Source organism: Stegastes partitus, unplaced genomic scaffold (genome assembly GCF_000690725.1).
Source record: "Stegastes partitus isolate 25-593 unplaced genomic scaffold, Stegastes_partitus-1.0.2 Scaffold22, whole genome shotgun sequence".
NCBI classification, from domain to species: domain Eukaryota; kingdom Metazoa; phylum Chordata; class Actinopteri; family Pomacentridae; genus Stegastes; species Stegastes partitus.
Genome location: NW_007577753.1, coordinates 1353436 through 1376224, shown reverse-complemented (window position 1 = coordinate 1376224; position 22789 = coordinate 1353436). Strand labels below are relative to the sequence as shown.

General features: G+C 41.0%; 1 protein-coding gene across 1 annotated transcript; it reads left to right on the top strand.

Annotated features, from left to right (window-relative positions):
- Positions 1-699: 699 nt before the first annotated feature.
- Positions 700-22312, top strand: stag3 (STAG3 cohesin complex component). Its single transcript, XM_008295400.1, has 31 exons — positions 700-728; positions 1167-1260; positions 1462-1695; positions 2519-2615; positions 2909-2985; positions 3409-3613; positions 4269-4420; positions 5879-6076; positions 6456-6554; positions 7104-7183; positions 7871-7978; positions 8338-8434; positions 8718-8820; positions 9002-9105; positions 9390-9482; positions 9577-9669; positions 10212-10412; positions 11488-11555; positions 11649-11736; positions 12117-12197; positions 14189-14281; positions 15030-15246; positions 15749-15882; positions 16273-16374; positions 17877-18010; positions 18307-18429; positions 18941-19119; positions 21214-21409; positions 21630-21731; positions 21870-21957; positions 22262-22312. Exons 1-31 carry the CDS (start codon positions 700-702, stop codon positions 22310-22312), a joined length of 3720 nt encoding a protein of 1239 aa, XP_008293622.1.
- The last annotated feature ends 477 nt before the right edge of the window (positions 22313-22789 follow it).

The following is a 22789-nucleotide window of genomic DNA, read 5'->3' as shown; positions in this document are numbered from 1 at the left end:
TTAACACTCTTGTTTAACTCGCTGCTGTCTAAAAAGCACAACTTACAAGTAACCACGTGTTGACCAATCACCATCCAGCTACCATTTGGAAGAACCAATGATCTTCTGCTTCGGAGAGGCGCTGGCCAATCAGCAGCCAAGAATCTCGCACTTTTTTTGCGCTTTTTTGGCTCTTCCCGGGTCACGAAAGAGAAGAAAATTAGCAGCATACTGATCGATAGCTATATTATCAGATGGTAAAGTATCGTAGTTGGTTTGTTAATGGTGGTTATTGATTATTTTTCGTTTTAGTAGTTAGCTGGCCACTTGCTTAAAAGCTAATTTTTCATATGTTCTGAGGATGTCGACCAATGAGTTTTGTCTGTTAGCAGCCCATGAGATCCAGTGTGGACAGGATTTTCTCAGCTAACATTTTGTGTTATCCATTTTTGTCTGTTTCGAAGAATTAAAAAGTCAGTTCGTTTTGGAATTATCATTGCAAGTCTGTTAATATGCTTTTTAAATAAGTCAGTGAGTCTTAAGAGTTAGTGATAGCGTTTACTTAAGGGGCTAGCTAGCCAAGGTTAACTAGCCTTGTAGCTAGCTTAATTTTGTCTTTCCTACACAGCTCCTCTCCCCACTGAAAAAAGTGTTAAGAACAACCAGTTAGCCAACAATCCAGACTCATCTTATGATCCGTGGTGCCTTCATCCAGCCAAAATGTCAAGTAGAAGCCCACCTTTGGACAGGTAAGTTAGCCAAGCCCATCTAAGTGTTGAGTTTTCAGAGTGACGGCGTTGTGAGCTAGCTAGCTCTGAATCCTCCCTCCATAAAGTGAACCTGAGCATGTAGAGTTGTAGAACATATTTTATTGTCAGTGAAACATTTATTAAATTTTAACTGTATTACAAAGTTTAAATTGAATTATTTTACAAATCAGATCACAATATCTGTCAGAAAAACTGCAGTTACATATTTTCCCCAAATTGTTCAGCCTTGCTCCACAGTAAAACATTCTGGGTGCTTCTCCCTAACTAACCAATTCATTGAGGTATTAGTAAGATGTGTGCTCAGATCATCAAAATTTTGATCATGATACTGGTCCACCTTTATAGTCTTATTACTCTTGGTAATATTGATTTGCTGATGCTGAGATTTGTCTTGATTAAGTTGTTTTCCTCTGTTAGTCCTGAGGAGCTGGATGACTTCTCAGACTCTGGCAGTGACTATGAGGCCACAATAAAAGGCTCTAGGCGAAGAAAAAAGCCAGTACCCGGACATGTGGTAATTCCCCTATTCTATTTAATTTACTATATAATTTCACTCTTATGTCGATGCTATTCATTTAGTCAGGGAGTAGATCAGAGCTGTGATCTGGTATTTTTAAGGTATTGAGTGAAATTCCATGATTTTTTAATCATCAAACATCAAACTACACATTAATTCACTCTAAATCCCTGAATAAATCTCTTTCATCTCAAGCCACCCAAGAGACCCAGGCGTAATGCTGCATTGAGGGTGACGTCCAGCACCATTAACAGCCCCATCCCCACCCCTCCTCCTGACCCCTCCCAGCAGCAGCAGCAGCAGCCACCATCCCAGGGGACATCCAGGCAGGTCTCTCTTAGACCTGTGAGAAACGTGGATGAGGGGAAGCAGGGTATCACAGCAAAGGATATCTATGATGCTGTCAGCTCTGGAAAGACTGCCATGGTGGTGAGCAAACACTCAGCTCAGGAGCATAAAGAGAAAGGGGAAGGTAACATAGAGATAAACAGGTGAAGGAAGAGAGGTGCTGAAGGAGGCATGTGTAATGAGAAGAGAAACAAGCTGACAATAAGAAAGGTTATCATGTGCTGTCAGTGGGTGAGTGATGTAAACCTACAGGATCACTTTTGATACGCGAAGAGGAAGGAGTGTTTCCATTGGATGATGTAGTCAATGATTGACAGCGCTCGTCCATCCCAAGTATTGTTGTCCTCTAGCCAGTCTTTTCTGGATAAAGGATACAAAAGAAATGCCCCCTAACAAAAGAAAGAAAAAGAAGTGGTCCGCCATAATAAAGAGCCTTTCACTACAGTATAGAGCACCAGAAACAATGCAGATGGTCATTCTGGGTGAAGGCACACCCTAGTACAAGACTTTTAGCAAATCTGCACAAACTGTGATCAAAGAAATGTTACTCTGTTTTGCAAAGGTTTCTTGGTTTTCAGTTAAATTTGACTCCTTTACACTTTACATAAATCACACTGTTATTAACAGCAGAACAGATGCTCGGGAGGAGTGTCTTTGCATGTGTAATAGGGCCATGGTTGCCAAAAATGATTATGCAAAGGAGTTGGTGAATTAAACAGGAACTTAAAGGGGCCTGAAAATATACGGGTAGTAGAAAGATAGGATGAACACACTTACATATGGTACAAAAAAAACATAAAAAGCTGAAACCAGTAATGTTGTTCAAATGATATTCTTATAATATCCATCTTCTCTTTGATCTGTGTGTGTTCTCATTGGCTGCTTTCTCACTGTCAATCCTAAGACCGTGGTGGACGAGTGGCTGGACAGCTACAAGCAGAGCCGAGAGGCGGGACTGCTGGTGCTCATCAACTTCATTGTTCAGTCCTGCGGATGCAAAGGTCAGAGGTTAAGAGGGAGGCAAGGAGATGGACAGTAGGGGGTAGGGGGGGTCAATGTTGTAGAGATTATCTTTCCAATTTCACTCAGAAAATGATAAGCAGTATTGATCTGCTTATATGCTAACTATGAAGTGTCTAGGTGCCGTGTTAATCCTCTATTGACAACAGAATATCAATATTTTGAGGGAGTGGAATTAAAATGAGAAGAAATCATACCGTGTAAAGCCTAAGTAGGAGAGCCAGATGGATATTTCACTTTATTTCCTGATGTAGAGCTTTTCTTGTGTGTCCAGGTGTGGTTAGCCGAGAGATGTTTGACAGCATGCAGAATGCTGAAATTATCAGCACACTAACCAAAGAGTTCAATGAGGTGAGACGAGAAAAACGGTAGTTCAGACATAGGCTGATTTGTTGAAACGCATAATAAAAATAAACGTCGTTCTTGCAGGTATTCAAGCTTGAATCTCGTTCACAGTCTTTGTCAGTCTTCCCATTACAAATAATTCTGCTGGAATTAGTGGAGAAACTCAAATAACCTAAATGTCCTGAAAGATTATGATCTGAAGGATGGAGCGCAGCATGATGAAACACACTAATTATAATCTAATGCTGATAAATGGGCACATTAATGAGGTAATCTCTTTGGTTTTCCACTGATGTAAATGTCATTAGCAGAACAAACCACAGGCTTCAAATATCTACATTATGCACAGTGTATGATGGTAAGCGTGTTTTCTTTGTTTTGTTTTGTTTTTGTCATTGCTGTCGTTTCCTTGTTCCTGTCTGTCTCCAGGATTCTGTGAACTACCCTCTATGTACTCCAGGTCCCCAGCTGAGGCGTTTAAAAGACGGCCTGCGTGAGTTTGCTCGGGTCCTGGTGCGCTCCTGTCAGAATAGCCTCATTTATGACGAATATCTCTTCCCCTCCCTGCTGGCTCTGCTCACCGGCCTGTCAGACTCCCAGGTCCGAGCATTCAGACACACCAGCACTCTGCTAGGTAGGTGCATCAGTGCAATACAGGTGCATAAACACTTTCACTGTGTTTATTGTGGTTGATTTGCTAATCACTGAAATCAGTTTTTAGTTGGGGTGAAAACGTGTAATTCACGCCCATATTTCCTCCTGCTGTTCTTTGAGGCAGTCGATTCAGTAGACATCTCTTAGGTGCTAGTGGCAGTTTTTGTTCTTTAGAATGCACTCCTCTTGTAAAGCTTGCTTTTTGTTGATTTCTTTTAAAACCATGGATTTCTCCTTTTCAGTCAACTAAACCACAAAATGCAGGTCAGAAACATATTCATAATATGACATAGACATACTTTTTACACTTAGATTTAAAAGGTGCAGAAGTCTTCGGCAGGACAATGCTTTTAATGTAACTGTTGGACATTAATGTGTTGAAGACGTCAGTAGCACAGTATTTAACCTACTACATTAAAGTAGACTGTTAGTTTGAAGATGGAGACTGGGGGTAGATTTATCCAAATGCCAGAGGATAAGGACTTACTGAATTTTTAAAGGAATAGTTTTTTGGGTTTTTTTTTTTCAGAAACAGTGGGAAATCACCTGTCTTCCTCTGTCAGATCCGCTCCTGGTTATATATAACACAGTTAGAGCTGCCTAGCTCAGTCTATCTGCATGTTTTTCTCTATTAGCCATGAAGCTGATGACGGGGTTGGTGGAAGTCGCTGTGATAGTGTCTGTTCAGCTGCAGACCACCCAGCGCCGATACGACGTGGAGAACAGCAAGAGGGCGCATGACAGAGCCTCTGACAGACTGGAGGACCTGCAGGCCACCATCAGAGAGGTGGCGTATACGAACACACTCACGAGTGCAGACACACACAAAACCACTTTCACAAACACGTAGGTCATGACATTTAAGCAGTCACATCGGCTTTATAGGAAGCATCTTAAAGGGGAAAGGATAAAAAGGACACCCACATCAAGAGTCTTTGAAGTGCTCAAAGCAATGTAGTTGAAATGCACACATAATTAAGACTTTTTTTTTTTCTTTAAGTTTAACCCTCTGAACCCCAAATCCTGCCAGTGGGTTTAAAACGGTAATTCCTGTTTTTTGTTGTTTTTTTTAAAGCCCAAATTCCGCCATTTATCAGAGCCAGAAACTGAAAAAAACCCCAACAGAATCATACTTTATCAGAATTGCTTTGTTCTGTATGTCTTGTTTAAACTTTCTGCAAAAATAAATCATTTGTTCTAACCAAAATGGCACAACTGTGAAGCCGTTACTCAGCTGCGACCAACAGTCGAATGCCAAAAATTGACTGAAGTCCGGCAAAAAATTATATTATACTTGGCATCTTGGTTGAAAGAGTAGAGGAGGTTCAGCCAGATAGTATTATGTGCTTGATACAGTTTCCTATCTTGCTCACATGCATGGTCAGATGTAGACATACAGAGACAACAATTGAACATTAAGCACACTCTTAATACTACGCCCCAATGTTAAGATTGCATCAATAATCACTGATTGCATTATTTCTCCTGCTCTTCTGTCTTTACTGCTGAATGTGGATAACGTGAATGATCAGATACGAGGTGTGTCAGAAAAGTTCCAGGACTGGTGTCACTGATATATTTCAAACCCAAACTACAAACTACCAGTTTTCCCCTTAAGACCATCAACCAGCACGTCTACAGAGATCCTGCAGCGTTTGTTTCTTTCAGTGCATGAGAAGAGGTGAGAGTTGTGGCAGGACAAGTCGTGGCTGCTTCACCATGACAACGCGCCTGCTCACAACGCCCTGAGCATCCGACAGTTCCTGGCTGAGAAGAACATCGTTGTCACCCGACCTGGCTCCGTGTGATTTTATTTCCTCTTCCCCAAGCTCAAGGGGGTCATCAAGAGGACCCGGTTTGAAGACGTGGACAACATCAAGATGGCTGTGATGAAGAAGCTGCAGTGGATCCTGGAAGAATCCTTCCAGGAGTGCATGGCGGCATGCCAGAGAAGGCTGGGAAAGTGTGTTAGACTCCAGGGGGATTACTTAGAAGGGGAAAACTTGTAGTTTTGATTTGAAATGTATCTTTTCTGACACACCTCTAAGGATGCAGAAATGGTGAAGTGCTTGGTTGCCACAAGCTCTGGGAAATGTGAAAAAACACTTTTCATAATGGTTGCCCTCTCGACCTCAATGTAATCAAAGAATTGGACATGAGATAGAATCTTAGGGTGAATTATTTTATACACAGTCTTGTTTGGGAGTGTTTGACTTGATCTGTTTTCTATATATGTATGTTGTAGTTACAAGAGAACAGAGAGGAACTGTCCTCCATGATGAACGGCACTTTCCGTGGTGTGTTTGTGCACCGATACCGGGACTGTCTGTCTGAGATCCGGGCAGCTTGTATTGAGGAGTTGGGCATTTGGCTGAAAACAGACCCTGAGGACTTCTTAAATGATGGATGTCTTAAGTATCTGGGATGGACCCTGCATGACAAGGTAAACACGCAAACATTGGACAAAACAACAGAAAATGCAACACAGACTGATGTATTGCTACAATGTGGGCAACATCATGTGCCACAGAAGTAGCAGATGTGTGTCTGCAGCCCTCCGCAGGCCAACACTGGGGATAACAAGGACAAGCACTGGATTGTACAGGGAATTGTGCTTTCTAATTTAAGCAGCTTTTTTGTTTTATATTCATGCTTTGACATCTTTCCTCGAGAGACACCATTGTAGAGTATCTGCAGACAGACACAGGAAGAATCACATACACACACTTGCACAAAGAAAAATGTCCAGACTCTGACATTGGTATGTATGCAGGTTATAGAAAGTGTGTTACTGTACTTTTTTTTTTTCTTTTCTCCCTCAGCAAAGTCCGGTGCGTCTGCAGTGTGCGCGTACCCTGCAGGGTCTGTACCAAGAGAAGGAATTCATTGGCCGCCTGGAGCTTTTCACCAGCAGATTTAAAGTGAGGCATCCCTCTGGATTGGACTCACGCCTCATTTAATGCCTCTTTCTCCCTCTTCTTCCCCCTGTCTGTGTGTCTGTCTGCGTGTCTCAACATCTGTCTTTAATCTTTTGTTTCGGGCCCTTTGTATTGTTTCTGTTTTGTTGCCTGCCTGTCTCTCCTGAATATTTTGTGCCCCCTCCTCCTATTTTCTTGTCTTTTTAGTTGATTTTTTTTTTTCACCATTCCTGTTTGTTGTCATGCTCTCATCCTTTGTCTGGGCATGTGTCTGGCTGCATTAATTGCTGCCAATTACTGATGGTTAATAAGCTCTTCTCAAACACATAAAAACCATCCTAAGCCACATGTGCTGCAGCAGATAAATGGCGTTTATGCCGTGGCTTAGTGCCTAATCAGTGGGCCCGTGTGTATGAATGCATGTCTGTGGATGTGGGTGCATTTCTGCATGTCTGAGTGTAATATTTTTTGTGCCTGTTTGTTTGCTGGCGTGATTGTACATTGGTCTGTGTGTGTGTGCCACCGTTTATCTGAGTGTCTGTGTGTGTTTAGGAAAGGATTCTCAGCATGGTGCTGGACAAGAACCCAGACGTGGCAATGGAAGCGGTCAATCTGTGTCTGCTGATCCAACAGTGAGGGGGTTTTCTGTCTCTAATGGTTTCTTTGTGCCACTATCTGAAACATGCAGTACAGGAATTTCATTTTAAAGGATCAAAACCCAGCGAATATATCACATTTTACTAAAAGATAGATTTTTAATGTTTTTCTAGGTGTAATGTTTTGAGCTTTATTTTGGCATAAAAATCAAATTACATTAAACTGCTGCCCAGTTCTTTGATATAGATAGATGTCGCTTCATGTGGGCAGTGTTTAACACTGAATGAGAAGCTCCTCAAAACTCCAGAGTAAAACTATTCTTATCTAAAAAAAAAAAAGAAGTCACGCCCAGTCAACCAAACGAAGTTTTCCCCTGAAATGAAAAGCGAAAATAATCATGAACTGCATATATCTTCATCCGCAAGTCTAGCCTCTCAAGAATAGAAGTGTGATGGTCCCTCGAAACTGAGATAACATTCTTTGTCATGATTGCTGATGATTCATAGCACGAGTCGTGAGCTTACATTTGCCAACATCTCACACCACTGACTGTAAATTAGATGGTTTTGTTAATAGCCAAAAAGAAAGATGAGATTCAAATTTTTGGTTAATAATATAATTCTATATGACATCTAGCCAATATACAGTTTTAAAAATACATAATTTAATAGAATGCATATCTAAACAAACCAGTAAATGCTTGTGTGTGTGCACACATGCAGGAATACAGAGGACGGTCTGACTGAGGAGGAGTGCGGCCACATCTATCCTTTGGTTTATGCTGCACATCGAGCCCTGGCGTCTGCAGCCGGCGTCTTCCTCTACAGCAAGTACGCTCTCGCTCTCGCACTGTACAGTCGTCTTGTCAGACGACTGTACAGTGCTGTCTCTCTGGTTATGAGGTGTCACTCATTATGTACTTCACTGCTGTCTTGCTATTTGTTGTATGTTTACTTCCACATAGTCTATCCACCAAGAACCGAGCAGTGAATCCTCACTGTCATGAAAATGTGTTCCTAGTCTTTATAATGTGGTACATCATAGTTCCCACAAAAGCACAGATGAAAAACAACAACTACTACTACTACTTTTTCATTTACAAGCAGATAAAATTGTGTGTTATGCACCTCTTTTTGTAATCTATCACCTCAGTGTTTTATTCTCTGTGTTTTTAATGTATGTGTGCCAGGCTGAAAAATGTGACTGCCAGTGACAACCAGGAGGAAGATAAAAGCAACAATGCCGCCTTTTTGCAAATCCTCATCTCCTTCTACATCCAGAGTGAGGTAGTATTTCTTTCCTTCAGTGTCTCCTCTCTGTTTCAGTCCATCTATTTACTCTCTAAGTAAATTCATCTTTTCTCATAGATCATTTATTTTGCATTATGTTTTCATGATTAGAAGTAGTGTTCAAATCTTTCCTATAAAAAGCCACATTAACCAAAAGGCATAGCAGTAAACCTTTTTGAATATAGACCCTGCTTTATAGGTGAAATAAGCGATGGTCACTGTAGTAGACAAGACAACGGTGTTCGACTGCTGAAGTAAATCTAAAACACTGCATCAACAGTTCCATGAGCATGGGGCGTACCTGGTGGACAGTCTGTGGGGTGTGGCGGGATCTGAGCTCAGAGACTGGGAGACTATGACAGCATTTCTGCTACAGGAGGCTGGTGAGGACTACGTTAATTTAAGTCATTATTATAAAAAAAAAAAATGCTGCAAATAAAGATACCAAGTAAATGGTTTGTGCTGTTTTTTGTTTTTTTTTCAGCTGGTGATTTTCTTTATGTGTTATTGCTTTGTGTCGTCTCAACTGTCTGTCTGCTGCTGTCTCTGCCTTTGTGCTGTCAGGTCTGATGTATGAGGAGGAGGGGGCCCTCATAGAGCTGATGATGTGTGCCATCAAACAGGCAGCACAGGCAACCCCACCTGTTGGGAGAACTCAGGGCAAAAAGGTGGTGACAAATGCATGCATAATCATCTGTAGTTTATGTTTTATGGAACAGTGGAGCTTGAGGGCGAGATAAATTCTTATTTTTATTTGTTTCAAATTTTCCCATGATGCAGAAAGTTGATTTTTAAAACTTCACTATGCACATTTGCGGCACTAAACATGAATATATGAGATACAAGTCACCAGTCTTGGTTCTCATCCATTTGTATCGGAACTCTTTTGTCTGCTTATGTACACTGCTGAACTGCTTGCCTGTGACTGCTTACTGGATGTCCATATGGGAAGATCCTGAGTATGAAGGATAAGAAGATCCAGGAACAAGACAGAAGACGCATCACCGCACACTTCATCCCCTTAGTGCCACAGCTGCTGGCCAAGGTACAAAGCCAAGGTTCTAAAAAGTACACATATGCTGTGTTTTTTATTGCCATGTTTCATTTTTAATGCTGACATGTTTTTTTCTGAGCTGCAGTACTCAGCAGATGCAGGCAAGGTGAGCCTCCTTCTCAAAGCTCCCCTCTACTTCGAGCTGGAGATGTACAGTAGCGCTCAGTGGCTGGAAAAGGTAGGAGGGCCAGAAATCTGGAGGGACCAACATGATTAATTACCCTGAAAAGATAAAAAATCTCCTCAGAAATGATGCCACGGTCCAGTGTGCTCTAAGGTTGTGGGCATAATCCTGTAGTGGTAGCTTAGAATATTAAAAAAGGGAAATTAAGGACAGAATGGTTAGGGAGAAGGGACTTGGCTGTGGGTTCTCAGGGAAAGACACTTAATGATTTCTGTCCTTTTAGGGCTTCGCTGCTGCTGTTGTTTGAGGATTAATAAAGTAGTAATATAACATGACACAGGAAGGGATAATGGTTGTGCTGACAACTTTAGAGAAAAATAAACTGAACAAAAATGGACAAATGAATGTTTATAAATAAGTGCTAGCCAAGGTGAACAATGACTAACCTGGCTCAGCGGTTCAATTCAGCGTTCTTGAGTGAGCGAGCAAACCAGTTCCCTTACACAAAACTGACCTCAGGAATACTGCACATGTTTCTGTTCTGTCCTCTCTTTTACCTCCTTTATGTCTTCTTCACTCACCCCTCTTTCTTTCAGCATCTGGACCTGCTGCTGTCCCAGATATGTGGCATTGTGGAGAAGCACACAGAGGTCACTGTGTTGGAGGCTTGTGCCCACCTGGCGAACACTCTCTGCTCCGAGAGCTACACCTTCTCCTCCCGTGCACACCTGGCATTCAGCCAGCTGCTGGACGGCCTGACTGAGTGTTTCAGCAGCTACTTAAGTGACCTGCTGCAGGTTAGAGAGTGTGTTGGTGAAGTTTACATACTGGCAAATATGGCATGTTCTAAATTAAAACACCTACTCATTTGCTAGTTTATTAAGATTGCCTAAGTCTAATATAACAGTCCTGTAATAATCTCTGCTTTCATGTAGGTTCTGTTAAACTGGGTGTAACAGGTGTTTCTGTTATTTTGTCCTCCCCATTTATCGTCACCGGGTGTAAACTACACATGTACATTTCAAGGGCTTCTGCTATCTGCTTGCTACACCTTTGAGAATCCCCTTCACTACAGGAAACAAATGCAGCAAACTCAGAGCAGCAACCTACGATGTTGAAAATGTTAAGTTTTGCAGAGGATTGGGATCGCAGCAGTGGCAGCTCTGCTAGGTTTTTCAATGAATTAGGCAGTTTAATGATGATGCTCACTTGCAAACTAAAGCAGTTCCCCCCATCGCTATTTAAAGGGGACATATTCTCTGCATCTTTTGTTTAGCTTAAGCTTGGTTTAAAGAAATGCAAACAAGCCAGAGCATTTCACTCCCCTATAGCAGAATGATAATCAAGTGCAGCCAGATCGTGCTTTGACAATGATGGTAGGTGAAATAACAAACAGTTCTCTATACAGTTTGACAGCAACTGAAACAGCAGCCTTAAACAACACAGAGTTGAATCAACATATTTCTTCAACAGTAAAACAAAACATGAGAAGAGTTATTGCAGGATTTGCGTAGTAATTGCAGTCATTTTAGCTCAGTGTACCAAACTGATATAATAATAATAGTGTATGATAAAATGGTGACAGCTGTAGAAGTTTGACTTCAACAAACTACTTACCACATTAATGACTTGGTAATTTGTGGAGCTACTAGTTTTAGACATGCATACAAACTGTACTTAATTCAAGTATGAGAAAACTTGATGCCTCACAACACAAAAACAATTTTGAAAACTCTAAACACTTATAAGTAATTATGAATCACAACAGGTTTCTAGTGGGCCTGCTGTTTGTAAAAATTAAAACCCCTTAATTGGGGTTTGGAAAGCATGTTTGTGTCTGGAGTTTGTGTTAGTGTGTGATTGTCTACCTAGGGTACTGCTGATGATGACGACACATACAATGCAGCCACTGCCTTGAAAAGGATTGCTGTCTTAAGCAGGTAGGTTCTTATAATATACATGACATTGGTACGGGCCACTTCTTACACAGATGTGTATGACTGAGTTGTTGTGTGTGTGCGTCTGTTTTCCAGTGCAAAGGACCCGACTGGCTTGAAGCTGTTTGACTCTTGTCTCGAGCTGCTAAAGATCAGGATGGAGTCGACAGAGCTTGACAAAGAGGTTTACAACAACGTTTAATGTTGGAAGCAGTGTTAAGGATTGTATTTAGATTATTATGGTGTCAAATAATAAGAAAGGAGGGGAATGTTTAAAAAAATATATTACAGTATGATTTATCATAATACAAAAAAGCCACAGGATGAATTGTTAAGCAAAAAAATTAATGATGCAAATAATAATTACCTACCAAACAAGGCTTGTTCAAACTGTCCTAATTTGCCTACTTGTTGACTATGCATTCACTATGCCATCTGAAAAAAACAGTATTTTTGTCTTTGTAGGTATGGATCTGGTTGGAAAAGTTAGGGAAAATAGTTTTTTGCATATAATACCAAAATCTCTACAGAAATTCATTTTTACTTCTCTTTGTGTAATTTCAGCTCATGGTTTCAGCTCTGAAGTGTGCAGGCTTTCACCTGATGTGGGCCAAAGTCAATGTGGTCAACTCTAAGCCAGCTGAGGTACCTATTTCACATTATAACATTGTTTTGTTTTTTTTCTCCATTACTTAAAGGCCCTCTCGGGCCTTGATGAAACTTGTAATTAAATCTCTGTGTACCAAAGTTACACATTTAAATGTTTTTTCAGTCACATCATCTGTTCATGCCTTAAAATGGTTAGATGTAAATCCACAGTGTTGCTTCCTCTAAAATAGAAACATCTATAGGCGCCTTTTTTATCTCCATCCAACCCGCCCAACTCAGCGCCTCTCAGCATGATTCTGAAGAAAAACCATGATTTGGAAAGCCCCACGATGCAGGTTGACAGCATTGGTCCTTTAGGTTTTCTACGTATGAAACCTCAGAAGTCTGAATCTGTTTTTTAAGCTGTCATCAGTACACTGCCGTTTGATAGGTGGGAATGCTCAGCCATGTTGTTGACTGTTTCTACCACATGATCACGTCTTCTAGCATATTAAAAAAAACCACCATATCAGCATGTTAACGAGATTTTAAAAAGGCAGAGTTTTACCAGAGGGCGTCTTTGGAAGTTTTGAACTAGTTTGACCTTCTCTGTCTTTTATGCACTAACTTGGATCCACAGTGTCAGCCGACCTGCATGAGATAAGCCAATCTACATGATTAGTGCTTTCATAATGGGTATCACATCACAGCCAACCCATGGTGACCGTGTTGGTGGCCTTCCTGTGTGTTTGTGGAGCTCTTTTGTCTGTGTGGTTATACAATTCACCAGCTGCGCAGACAGCAGGCAATTAACACAGCAGTCTGTTAGAGTTCATCTGAGCCCACAGTGATGCTCAGATTTTTATTTCTCTCTGGTTCACACATTTCCCTGCTGTTTGTCTTTATGTATTTGTTGTCTTATTCTTGTGTGAAATATTTATTCACTCTTTCCTTCTTGCCTCTTTTCAAATCGATCAATCAAATCAAGTTTATTGTCATTTTGCTGTACATACAACAGTAGTACAAACAAGATGAGAGAGCGTGTCTTCAGGATCCAAATACTAAAAGCAATTAAATAAAGAAGTGTTTGCACATCTGGATCAGCAGTTCAGCATTCTGACAGCTTGTGGAATGAAGCTCTTGATCAGTCTGGAGGTTCTTCCTTCAGTGCTCCGGAAACGTTTGCCTGATGGCAGCAGTTCAGTTTATGGAGAGGGTGTGAGGCGTCCCTGACAATGTTAAGTGTCCTGCTCCTGCAGCGGCTCTAGAAAAGTTCAGAGCTAGCTGTCTGTCTGTCCATCCAGAATGATGTCATCTCCTTCAGCTGTATGGCTGTCTGGCATGCTGTCATGGAGCCATGTTTCTGTAAAAGCTCTTGAAGCTCATTGTCATGTTTTTGTTTTTTTTTTTTGGTTTTTTTCTGTCTTTCTCTGCATACAGGTCACATGCGTCATTACTAGTCATGCATCCATTTTTGTGTTTTCCTTAACAGGGTTCCAGAGACAACACATACAAATCCCTCCCTCGTGTTTAGTTATTTTCATTCCTTGTCTGTTTTCATGTTTTGTTGCATCACCCAAATGGCCATGTTTCAATGTCTATTTAAAGACATTAATTGCAAACAAATGCTGCCAAATCTTATCGCCTGCAGATCATTTTGTGTACGTCACTATCTGCTTTGACAACAACATGTTCCCTTTAAAGAGAAACAGAGTGAATTTATAGGAAACATAAGACTGCAACTTTAACTTTATAACTCAAATTAAAGGGCATCTCTTGACAGCAATGGAGGAACTGCTCTTTCTTACTTCGCCTGTAGTTTAGATAAATGTATATTCTTTTAATGAATACTGAAGAAAGTTGTGTTTAATTGGGTTTGCTATTGTTGGTGTTTGTAGGGAGCTTAATTTATATGAATATTTTCAGGGGAGTAAAGGTAACTTGCCTTGTACCTTGTTGCTGTCCCACACACCCAGATATACACAGTAATAAGATGATCATTTATTTCTGTACCTCTGTTTTTGTCCCTCTATCACCTTCTCTCCCAGGTGGAACTGATAGGCCTGAAGAAGGATGTGCGTTCATTCTGCAGAGTCTGTCAGACGTGTTTGTCTCTGAACCAAGCTGAGATTAGAGATGAGGTGAGGCGACTCTACGCTGTTGGAACAAATTGGCAGTCACGACGAAAATGTGCTGAAATGTTCTGTCGTCAATCCAAAACGGTGGTCTTGAGATCCTGCTGTGAGAAACATTCACAGACAGAAGATCTGGAACACGGGGAGCCTGTGGCAAAATTCAGACAGCGTAAGAAATTTAGGACCAAATTCTCACAGGGGGACAGCTGCTGCGTCCAATGTCCACAAACCACCAAAGAATACAACATGAAATAATGTAGAATATGCTGGTCAATAGAAGAACACCAGTGTGGTGCTGTAATTTAAAGCAGGACATGCTGACATGAGCTTCTGTTTGCATATTTACGTTCTCGTGCTTCCATTCACCAGCTTTTCGTCACACAATCTGAAATACCTCCACATGGCATCGTACAGTTTGACACAGGTTGAGGCTAAGATTGTATTAGAGCCACCTTGCACAGCGTGACGTTTAATAGTATTATACAGTCTTATTGTCGCACAGTGTGAATCCACTTTTAGACAATAGACTGTTTTTAATTTGAATTGATTTCTCAGCTTGTCTGACACCTTTCAGAAATGATCAATGCCGCAATATCTCTGTGATCCCATGGCACAAAACACACTTTCTACACACTAATCTTCTGAGGTGAAGCTGATAAACTATTAGTCAGTCTTGACATCCTAATACCAGTGTTGTAGATCTGAATTTTAATACTTGGAGAAAATAAGTTCTTGTTTGTCCTTTCATTCACAGGCTTTTGTGCTGCTGTGTGACTTGCTGCTGCTCTACAGTGTGAGTTCAGTCCGCTCTGAACCTGCCCTCCAAACGCTGGTCCACCTGCCGTCTGATTCTCTGCGCTCTGAGTTGGCTGCTTTCCTTCTGGACTACGTCTTCACCGACACCGAAGATGTCGAGCTCAATGGTATTTTGACACCAAATGAAAAAAAGTCACACCTACTCTTAATTAAATGTTTGCATGAACTGTGGTGCTTTCTGGAAGCAGTTTCAGGCCGTGTTGACAAAGTGACATCACCATTAACAGATGTCATCCTCTTTTTTTTCTTTCTTTCTTTCTTTCTTTTTTTTTTTATAACCACTGAATTATAATGGAGAGGATTTAGTTTTTCTTGTGGATGTGTAATGTTTTGGAAACTACTCAGTTGTAGCACTGCCAGAACTCTCCCAGAGGACTCTACCCTCTTCTATGCCTGCGGACATAGTTTTTGATGTCTTGTTTTGAGGGTTTTCTTCTGTAACTAATCTTTTTTTTTTCCTCCATATTTCATGATGTTCTGCCAATTCCCAAGAGAAATACCAGTTTACTCAGAAGCTGTATATCTTTCATCACATACCCTGTTTTGCTTGTGCCTTATAAACATCTAAATTATGTCTCCTTGCCATGACATTTTTCAAACTAACTATCGGCCTGTTGTTCCTCCATCTGATTATTTTCTGTCCTTCGGTCACTGTAGCCAAAAATGAGGAGGAGACAGAGATAAGTCTTCTACAGAGGAAGCGCAACCAGCTGGCTGGCTACTGTAAGCTGATCATCTACAGGGTGCTGGACCTCACTGCTGCCACCGATGTCTTCAAGCACTACAGCAAGGTGGAAGGATGGTTTAGTTTTAATTAGCCCAGTATATTATATATACATTAAACATATTGAAATTTATAATTTCTGACTGTCAGCATGTGACAATTGTGTACACATAGGAAAATGTGTTAATAGTGAGTTTAGCAATCTTTAAATTGAGAGAGAAATTAATTGGGTTTGGAATACGGGAAACAAGTTTATACAAAAGTAATAATGATGACAGTGTGTTAGACAGTGGAGGAGGGTGAGAAAATCCTTGTAGAATCAGTGAAAAGCTGAGAATGAGTCAGAACAGTGGCTAAAATGAGTGGATTATTTTTACATTTCCAGACATTTAGCCAGTGCTGTTAATTAAACAGATTAGTACTTTTTTTTTCTTGTGTGTGTGCTTTTTTCCTCCAGTACTTTAAAGACTTTGGGGACATCATTAAAGAGACTGTGAGCAAGAGCAAGCTCATCAACCCCATACAGAGCGCCAAGACGGTCTGTCTGAGTCTGCAGCAGGTGTGCACTCACATGTCACTGTAATAATTTCTTTATGGCAGCTTGTATTGTTTAGTGTAGAGTGTTGTTTAGTGGCACAGTGTGGGAGGGTTGCAGTGGGGGTGCTGAAGGAGAGAGGTCAGGCAGAGATTCTGTGTGGCATAAAAGGCGCACACTGGTGTTCTGCAAACAACAGGAAGTCAGTTATTAATGTGCCAATCAGACGCTGGAGCAGCAGTAGCTGTGACACACAGCTCATGCAGGTTAAGTACTTTAAAACTCTTTGAAAAGCACCCAATGAGGAGTTATAAATGAGTCAAATCTGAACACACACACACAATACACATATTCAGTGTGACTTACACTTTGCAAGGTTGTTATGACTGCTGATGTTCATCGTGAGCAGACGTCCATAAATCCACTTACACACCACTTAGACATTCCCTGTAGCTGCGAAACTTGACAATCATAATGTTTTAGTAATAATGGCTAATTCAATATACTTTGAACCATTAACATGACACCGATCGGCCCCAACTTTAAAACCACGGGCTTGTTCCAGTGAATCCCACAGGTGCTCGATTGGTTTGGTGTGTGGAGAGCTGGGAGGCCAGGTCAACACCTCGGACTCTTTGTTGTGTTCTTCAGGCTGTTCCTGAGCAGTTTTTGCAGTGTGACTTGTGCATTGTCCTGCTGGGGGAGGCCACTGCTGTCGGATAGTGCTGTTACCATGAGGGGGGGGGGGGGGGTGTGCTTGTTCTTTATGTATTTTCTACATGTGAAAGCTGCATCCACATGATTCCCAGGGCATGTCATTTACTTCACCTGTGTTCACCTGGGTTTTAATGTTGTGGTTGATCGCTGTATACTTTTTTTTAAGTCATTGTGTCCTCCGTACCATATCTCTTGATAGTGAAGTCATTTTGCTGTGGTCAGCGAGGTTTTTAATAACAGCAATTTTTGTAGTTTCTTCAGTTACTTTAGCATCCCCCAAACATCATCACAATCAACAAGAAGAATCAGTTTAAGTACTGTTTCCATGTGTGAACAATCTTTGCACTAAAAAAATACCAGCTGCTTCAACCTGACAGATCAACGTGGATGTGTCTAAAAGGCATTCCATATTCTTTTCTATAGAGTTGGTTTTTTACTACCTGCTGAAACTGTCCACATGTAGGATATGCTATCATGACTGTGCACGTATGTGTTATATATAGAGATGCACTCACATCCTGAGTTACTCGCCCCATGAAATGCATCTATTCACAGTGTCAATTTCATTAGATAGTGTCCAGCAGCTAGCACTTGTTTATATTGTTTTGACACACAATCAAAATTCACTTGATCTCTGTGTTTTATGTGGCAGGTCTGTTGTTTTTTGTGTGTGCAAACAATGCGTGAATTGCTCAGAGGTAATTTGTAACCATAACTAACCAAGTTAACACTGTCCCTATTTCTAGAAATGCTTGAATATCATGCCTTTTACACAACATGGTTCTGTGAAGTCATGTCTGTGTGTGTAGCTGTTTTCAGAGATGCTTACAGACAACCGCAGCAGGCAGGATCTCTCTGAGATTAGAGACTTGGCCAAAAGGCTTGCCATGAGCTTTGGCATTGATCTTCATCGTGTCCGCAAGCCACTGTTGGCCCTACACAAGTCAGTAACACACGATGCTCTTGACAAACACATGTAGACCACTCCTGTCATGACCTAGTTTATGCAGTTTTGATTCTATTTTTTACTTTCTAACAGCTGTATTTGCATTTTTACTGGCAGCTGCAGCTCTGTGAATGTAAAAGAAACAATGTGAATGTAACCTCAACCTCCAACACTGATGTCTTATGTCACACTTGAGCGGTGCAAATTAAACATTAAGTATTTTCTGCACTGTTGCAGTTCATTTTTTGTTTATAATTGTTTTATGTTCAAGCTTTTTTCTGTTGTGTTATCAGGGGCGGTATATGTTTCGCATTTCGAGACTCACAGGAGGACGGGGAGCGGCATCCAAATGTGGCCTTCTTAGAGATCCTCAGCGAGTTCAGTTTCAAGTTGCTGCAACCGGACCGCACCCAACTGTGAGAAACAAGAACACACAAACTCCACTGCATGCACATAAACATGTTTACTCCCACACTGGAACTCTTATGCTACAGTAAGCTTTTAGTTGCTCATTCATTCATACAGTAAATGCTGTTGCCACAACAAAAGAATCACATTTTCTCTTTCTCTTCTTTAAATGTGATGTCAGTGTCAGGGGGTCACTCTGTTATCATTCAGTTACGCTGTATGGATAATTATTACATCATAATTTAAACTGTCAAATATTGTTTAGTTCATGGAAGAAGTATTTTGACAATGATGTAAAATCAAGGATTTGGGATTCTAATTTTTTTGTTTTTAAACTGTGGCTAGTATTTATGTATTGATTATCGTCACTTTGTGGGTGTAGTAACCCTGGTACTTGTTTGAATTTGAGTCATCATAAAGCCAATGTTGATCAAAGTCAATAAAACTGAACATGAAATATAGACAAAGGTTCCCTTGCTCTTTGTCCTCATCCCCTGTCATTCTGTCGTCCGCTCCCAGAGCTGATTTTCTGAAGTCAGAGTGTCCCAGTGCTGCCCTCTCCTGGCCCTCAGTCAGACTGTATCAGCGTTCTTTGGCAACTCACTCCACCTCCAAATCCAGAGAGCAGGAGGAGGGAACTGATGCCTTCTCCTCACACCATTCTCCTGTAGCCAAACGGAAGAGGACCACTGCACAGGGTAACACACACATATCACAAAACACTCTATGGATCCACTGTGCACTTTAACTGTCATACTCAACAGGTGCGGCTTAAATGATGAAGGAAATATGCTGCAAAATTCTGTTTTTGATTCCTAGACATAGTTAGAGGTGAGGGTCAACAAAGTGTTATTGGAAATGGGAAGAATTTGAAATTGTATTATTGATTATTTCTATTTTTTCACATACATCACAAAGGAAAGCTCATATCATGTGTTCCTCCAAGCTTAAGGTGATGTCCTCATGTTCCCTTTTGTGTCCAACGAACAGTCCCAAGACAAAGATGTTTAATTTGCAGTCATATAAAAAAAAAAACTGCAGATTTTTAAAGCTTCAGCCAATATATACACTCTTGATCAACATCTTAAGACCAGTTTTTAAAAATTGCATGAATTTGCATTTTGCACTGTTGGATCTTAGGAAGGTTCTAAGTAGAACTTCAAAATGCAAAAAGAAGAAATGGGAACAAGAGACCAAAAGTTGTGAGAAGGCAATTTATTGAAAACAACAATTTAACTTAAATAGACTGTTCATCAGCTGATCAAAAGTTTAAGACCACACCCTTTAAAAGTCAAAATCTGTGCAAAAATTTGGATTCCATGTCATTTCCTGTCAAGTCATCACACTGTGAAGATCTCTTGATGGCAAAGGCAAAAAAACTCACCGTCTTTGAACATGGTAGGATTGCTGAGCTGCATAAACATGACTTCTCACAACGTGCCATCGCTGCTTAGGTTGGACGCAGTGAGACAGTCATTTTGCATTTCTTAAAAGATCCTCAGGGTAATAGAACAAAAAAATCAAGTGGGAGACCCAAAAAAATCTCACCAACACTGAGCCGGAGGAGCCGAATGGCTATCCGTCAAGACACGGGACGATCCTCGTCCCAAATTAAGGCCATTACTGGTGCTGACTGCAGCCCAATAACCATCAGAAAACATCTGCAAAGGAAGGGCTTCAAAAACAAGAACGTCTTCAAAGGCCACGTCTTCTTCAGTGCCACAAAACTGCCCGTTTGGACTTTGCAAGGGAGCACCAAACATGGTGCATTCAAAAGTGGAAAAAAGTTTTATTCTCTGATGAGAAAAAATGTGACTTTGATGGTCCTGATGGCTTCCAACGTTACTGGCATGACAAGGAGATGCCACCTGTTTTCTACACAGCACAGTGGAGGGGGCTCCATGATGATTTGGGGTGCTTTTTCCTTCAGTGGAACAATGGAGCTCCAGGTTGTGCAGGGGTGGCAAACAGCAGCTGGCTATGTGGAGATGTTGCAGCGGGCATCCCTCATGACTGAGGACCCTCGGCTGTGTGGTAATGACTGGGTTTTTCAGCAGGACAACGCTCCAATTCACAATGCCCGTCTGACCAAGACTTTTCCAAGAGAATAACATCACTCTTTTGGACCATCCTGCATGTTCCCCTGATCTTAATCCAATTGAGAACATTTGGAGATGGATAGCAAGGGAAGTTTACAAAAATGGACATCAGTTCCAGACAGTGGATGCCCTTCACAAAGTCATCTTCACCACTTGGAGCAACATTCCCACTAGCCTTTTGGAAACACTTGCATCACAAAATGAATTTTTGAAGTGATCCACAATATTGGTGGAGCTACTCATTACTGAGTCAGTTTTTGACACTTTAATTTCTGTTTTAAGGAAGTTTTGGGTTTTTTTTTGAGCTGTGATCTTAAACTTTTGATCAGCTGATGAACAGCCTATTGGAGTTAAATTGTTGTTTTCAATAAATTGCTTGCTCACAACTTTTGGTCTCTTGTTCCCATTTCTTCTTTTTGCATTTTGAAGTTCTACTTAGAACCTTCCTAAGATCCAACAGTGCAAAATGCAAATTCATGCAGTTTTTTTTAACTGGTTTTAAGATTTTGATCAGGAGTGTATATATGTGATAGCATAATGATAGCAATAATGACTTGATGATTGAGCTTGAAATGATTAATCATTCATCAAAAGTGTCAGTTTTGTTAGTTGACTAACTGCAGAAAGTGCTGTTGTGACAGTTTCTTCTCTGTGTTTTGTAAAACTCAGAAAATTAACACCTGTCTCCTCCAGGTTCAGTGTCCAGCACTGCCAGAGGCTCCTGGCTGAACAGCAGCAGTATCCACAGCAGCCTGCCCACACCGGCCCTCACCTCCACTGTCCAGAGACAGCCAGCCAAGCAACTGGTCTCCAGGAACCCCAGAGCACCAGAGTCAGATATCGATACTGGCATACGCGAGATGGAATCAGAGGATGAGTTCTCCTCAGTGTAAGTTGGGTTTTATCATCACTACATCTGTAGTATCTTACATCTCTATTTCAGAGGTTTGGAAAGTACTGCCAGGCACCTGCCAAATGCTGAAAATTGCCAGGGTTTGCTTTGTGTTGTTAAAATAAAGTTGTGGAAAGTCAGTTTTCCTCATATGTGAACTCAGATACAGTAAACGGACAGACAGGTTGAGGATATTTTACTCTCTGTGCCTCACCAGGCCACAGATGCGAAAGGTAAACCCCACCAAGCGACGCCTGCCTTCCGTCACCCACACTGCCCCGACTCTGGAGCCACAAGACCTGAACTCCCACCTCAGCTTGTAAATAGAGAAGACAAACTTTTTCACAACATGTTTTTACTGATTACAAAATGTGACAACAGTATTTGTCTCATTTCATGAACACTATTTTCAGCCAGGGATAATCTTAAAGAATTGATTTGTGTTTGTGTTGCCTAGGCTTTCTCTGATGGAGGAGGACAACGCAGAAAGAGAGGAGCCTGAGATTGATGATTATGAAAGTGACTCTGACTCAGCATATACACTGGTAAAGACAAAACACTCCGGAATGTGTTGATCCCCCCATTTTTAAAACCACTTACACACTCACTTGCATCAGATATACTGTACTCACAATTGAGTATTTGGCTACAGTCAAATTAATGCCCAAAAAGAACATAGTACTTGTGGTATGTGGAGCCTTCTACAAGCTAATTTATGTCACACCATTCCAGTACCGCTTGGGGTTTGTATGCATTTTCTTTACTTGACAGATATTGTTACAAAAACATAAAGACACACTAAGGACTCAATTCTTGGCACACTTTCTTTACCCTGTTTTTGATTTGCAGCCTTCCACACGTCACACCTCAGCCAGCATCCTTGACGAGCTCTTTGACTGAGGTCAGCTCTGCATCATCTCCTCAACACTTGCGCATTTCAGGGGTTTCAGTGTTCAAGTGTGACAAATATAAGAGCCGTCTGTTCCTCTGAATGACCTTGTACTGCGTTCACTTATCAGGTCTGTTTCAGTTTGTTATTTTGTTGGATGATTATAAAATCTGGGCACAAAAGCTGTTCGAATGCAACATGAGGAGCGTTCATGTTTTGTTGATGTTTAAATTGCCAAATGTTTAAAACATATGTTAAGGTTTAGCTAGATCCCTCTTAGCTAACGTAAGCTGAAAGTCTCGTGTGTTGAATGTTGAATTTCATGTGATGAACTATTGTTGACGCCATCTTTTGTTTTTGATGAACATTTGTTAATTAAGTGTTTATTAAAAGATGCTAAATTGGGCAAAGTTAAAGCGTCTTTAATAAGATTACAATGTGTTTATTAATGACTGTGAGTAATGCCCCATTTATTCCCAAATAAACAC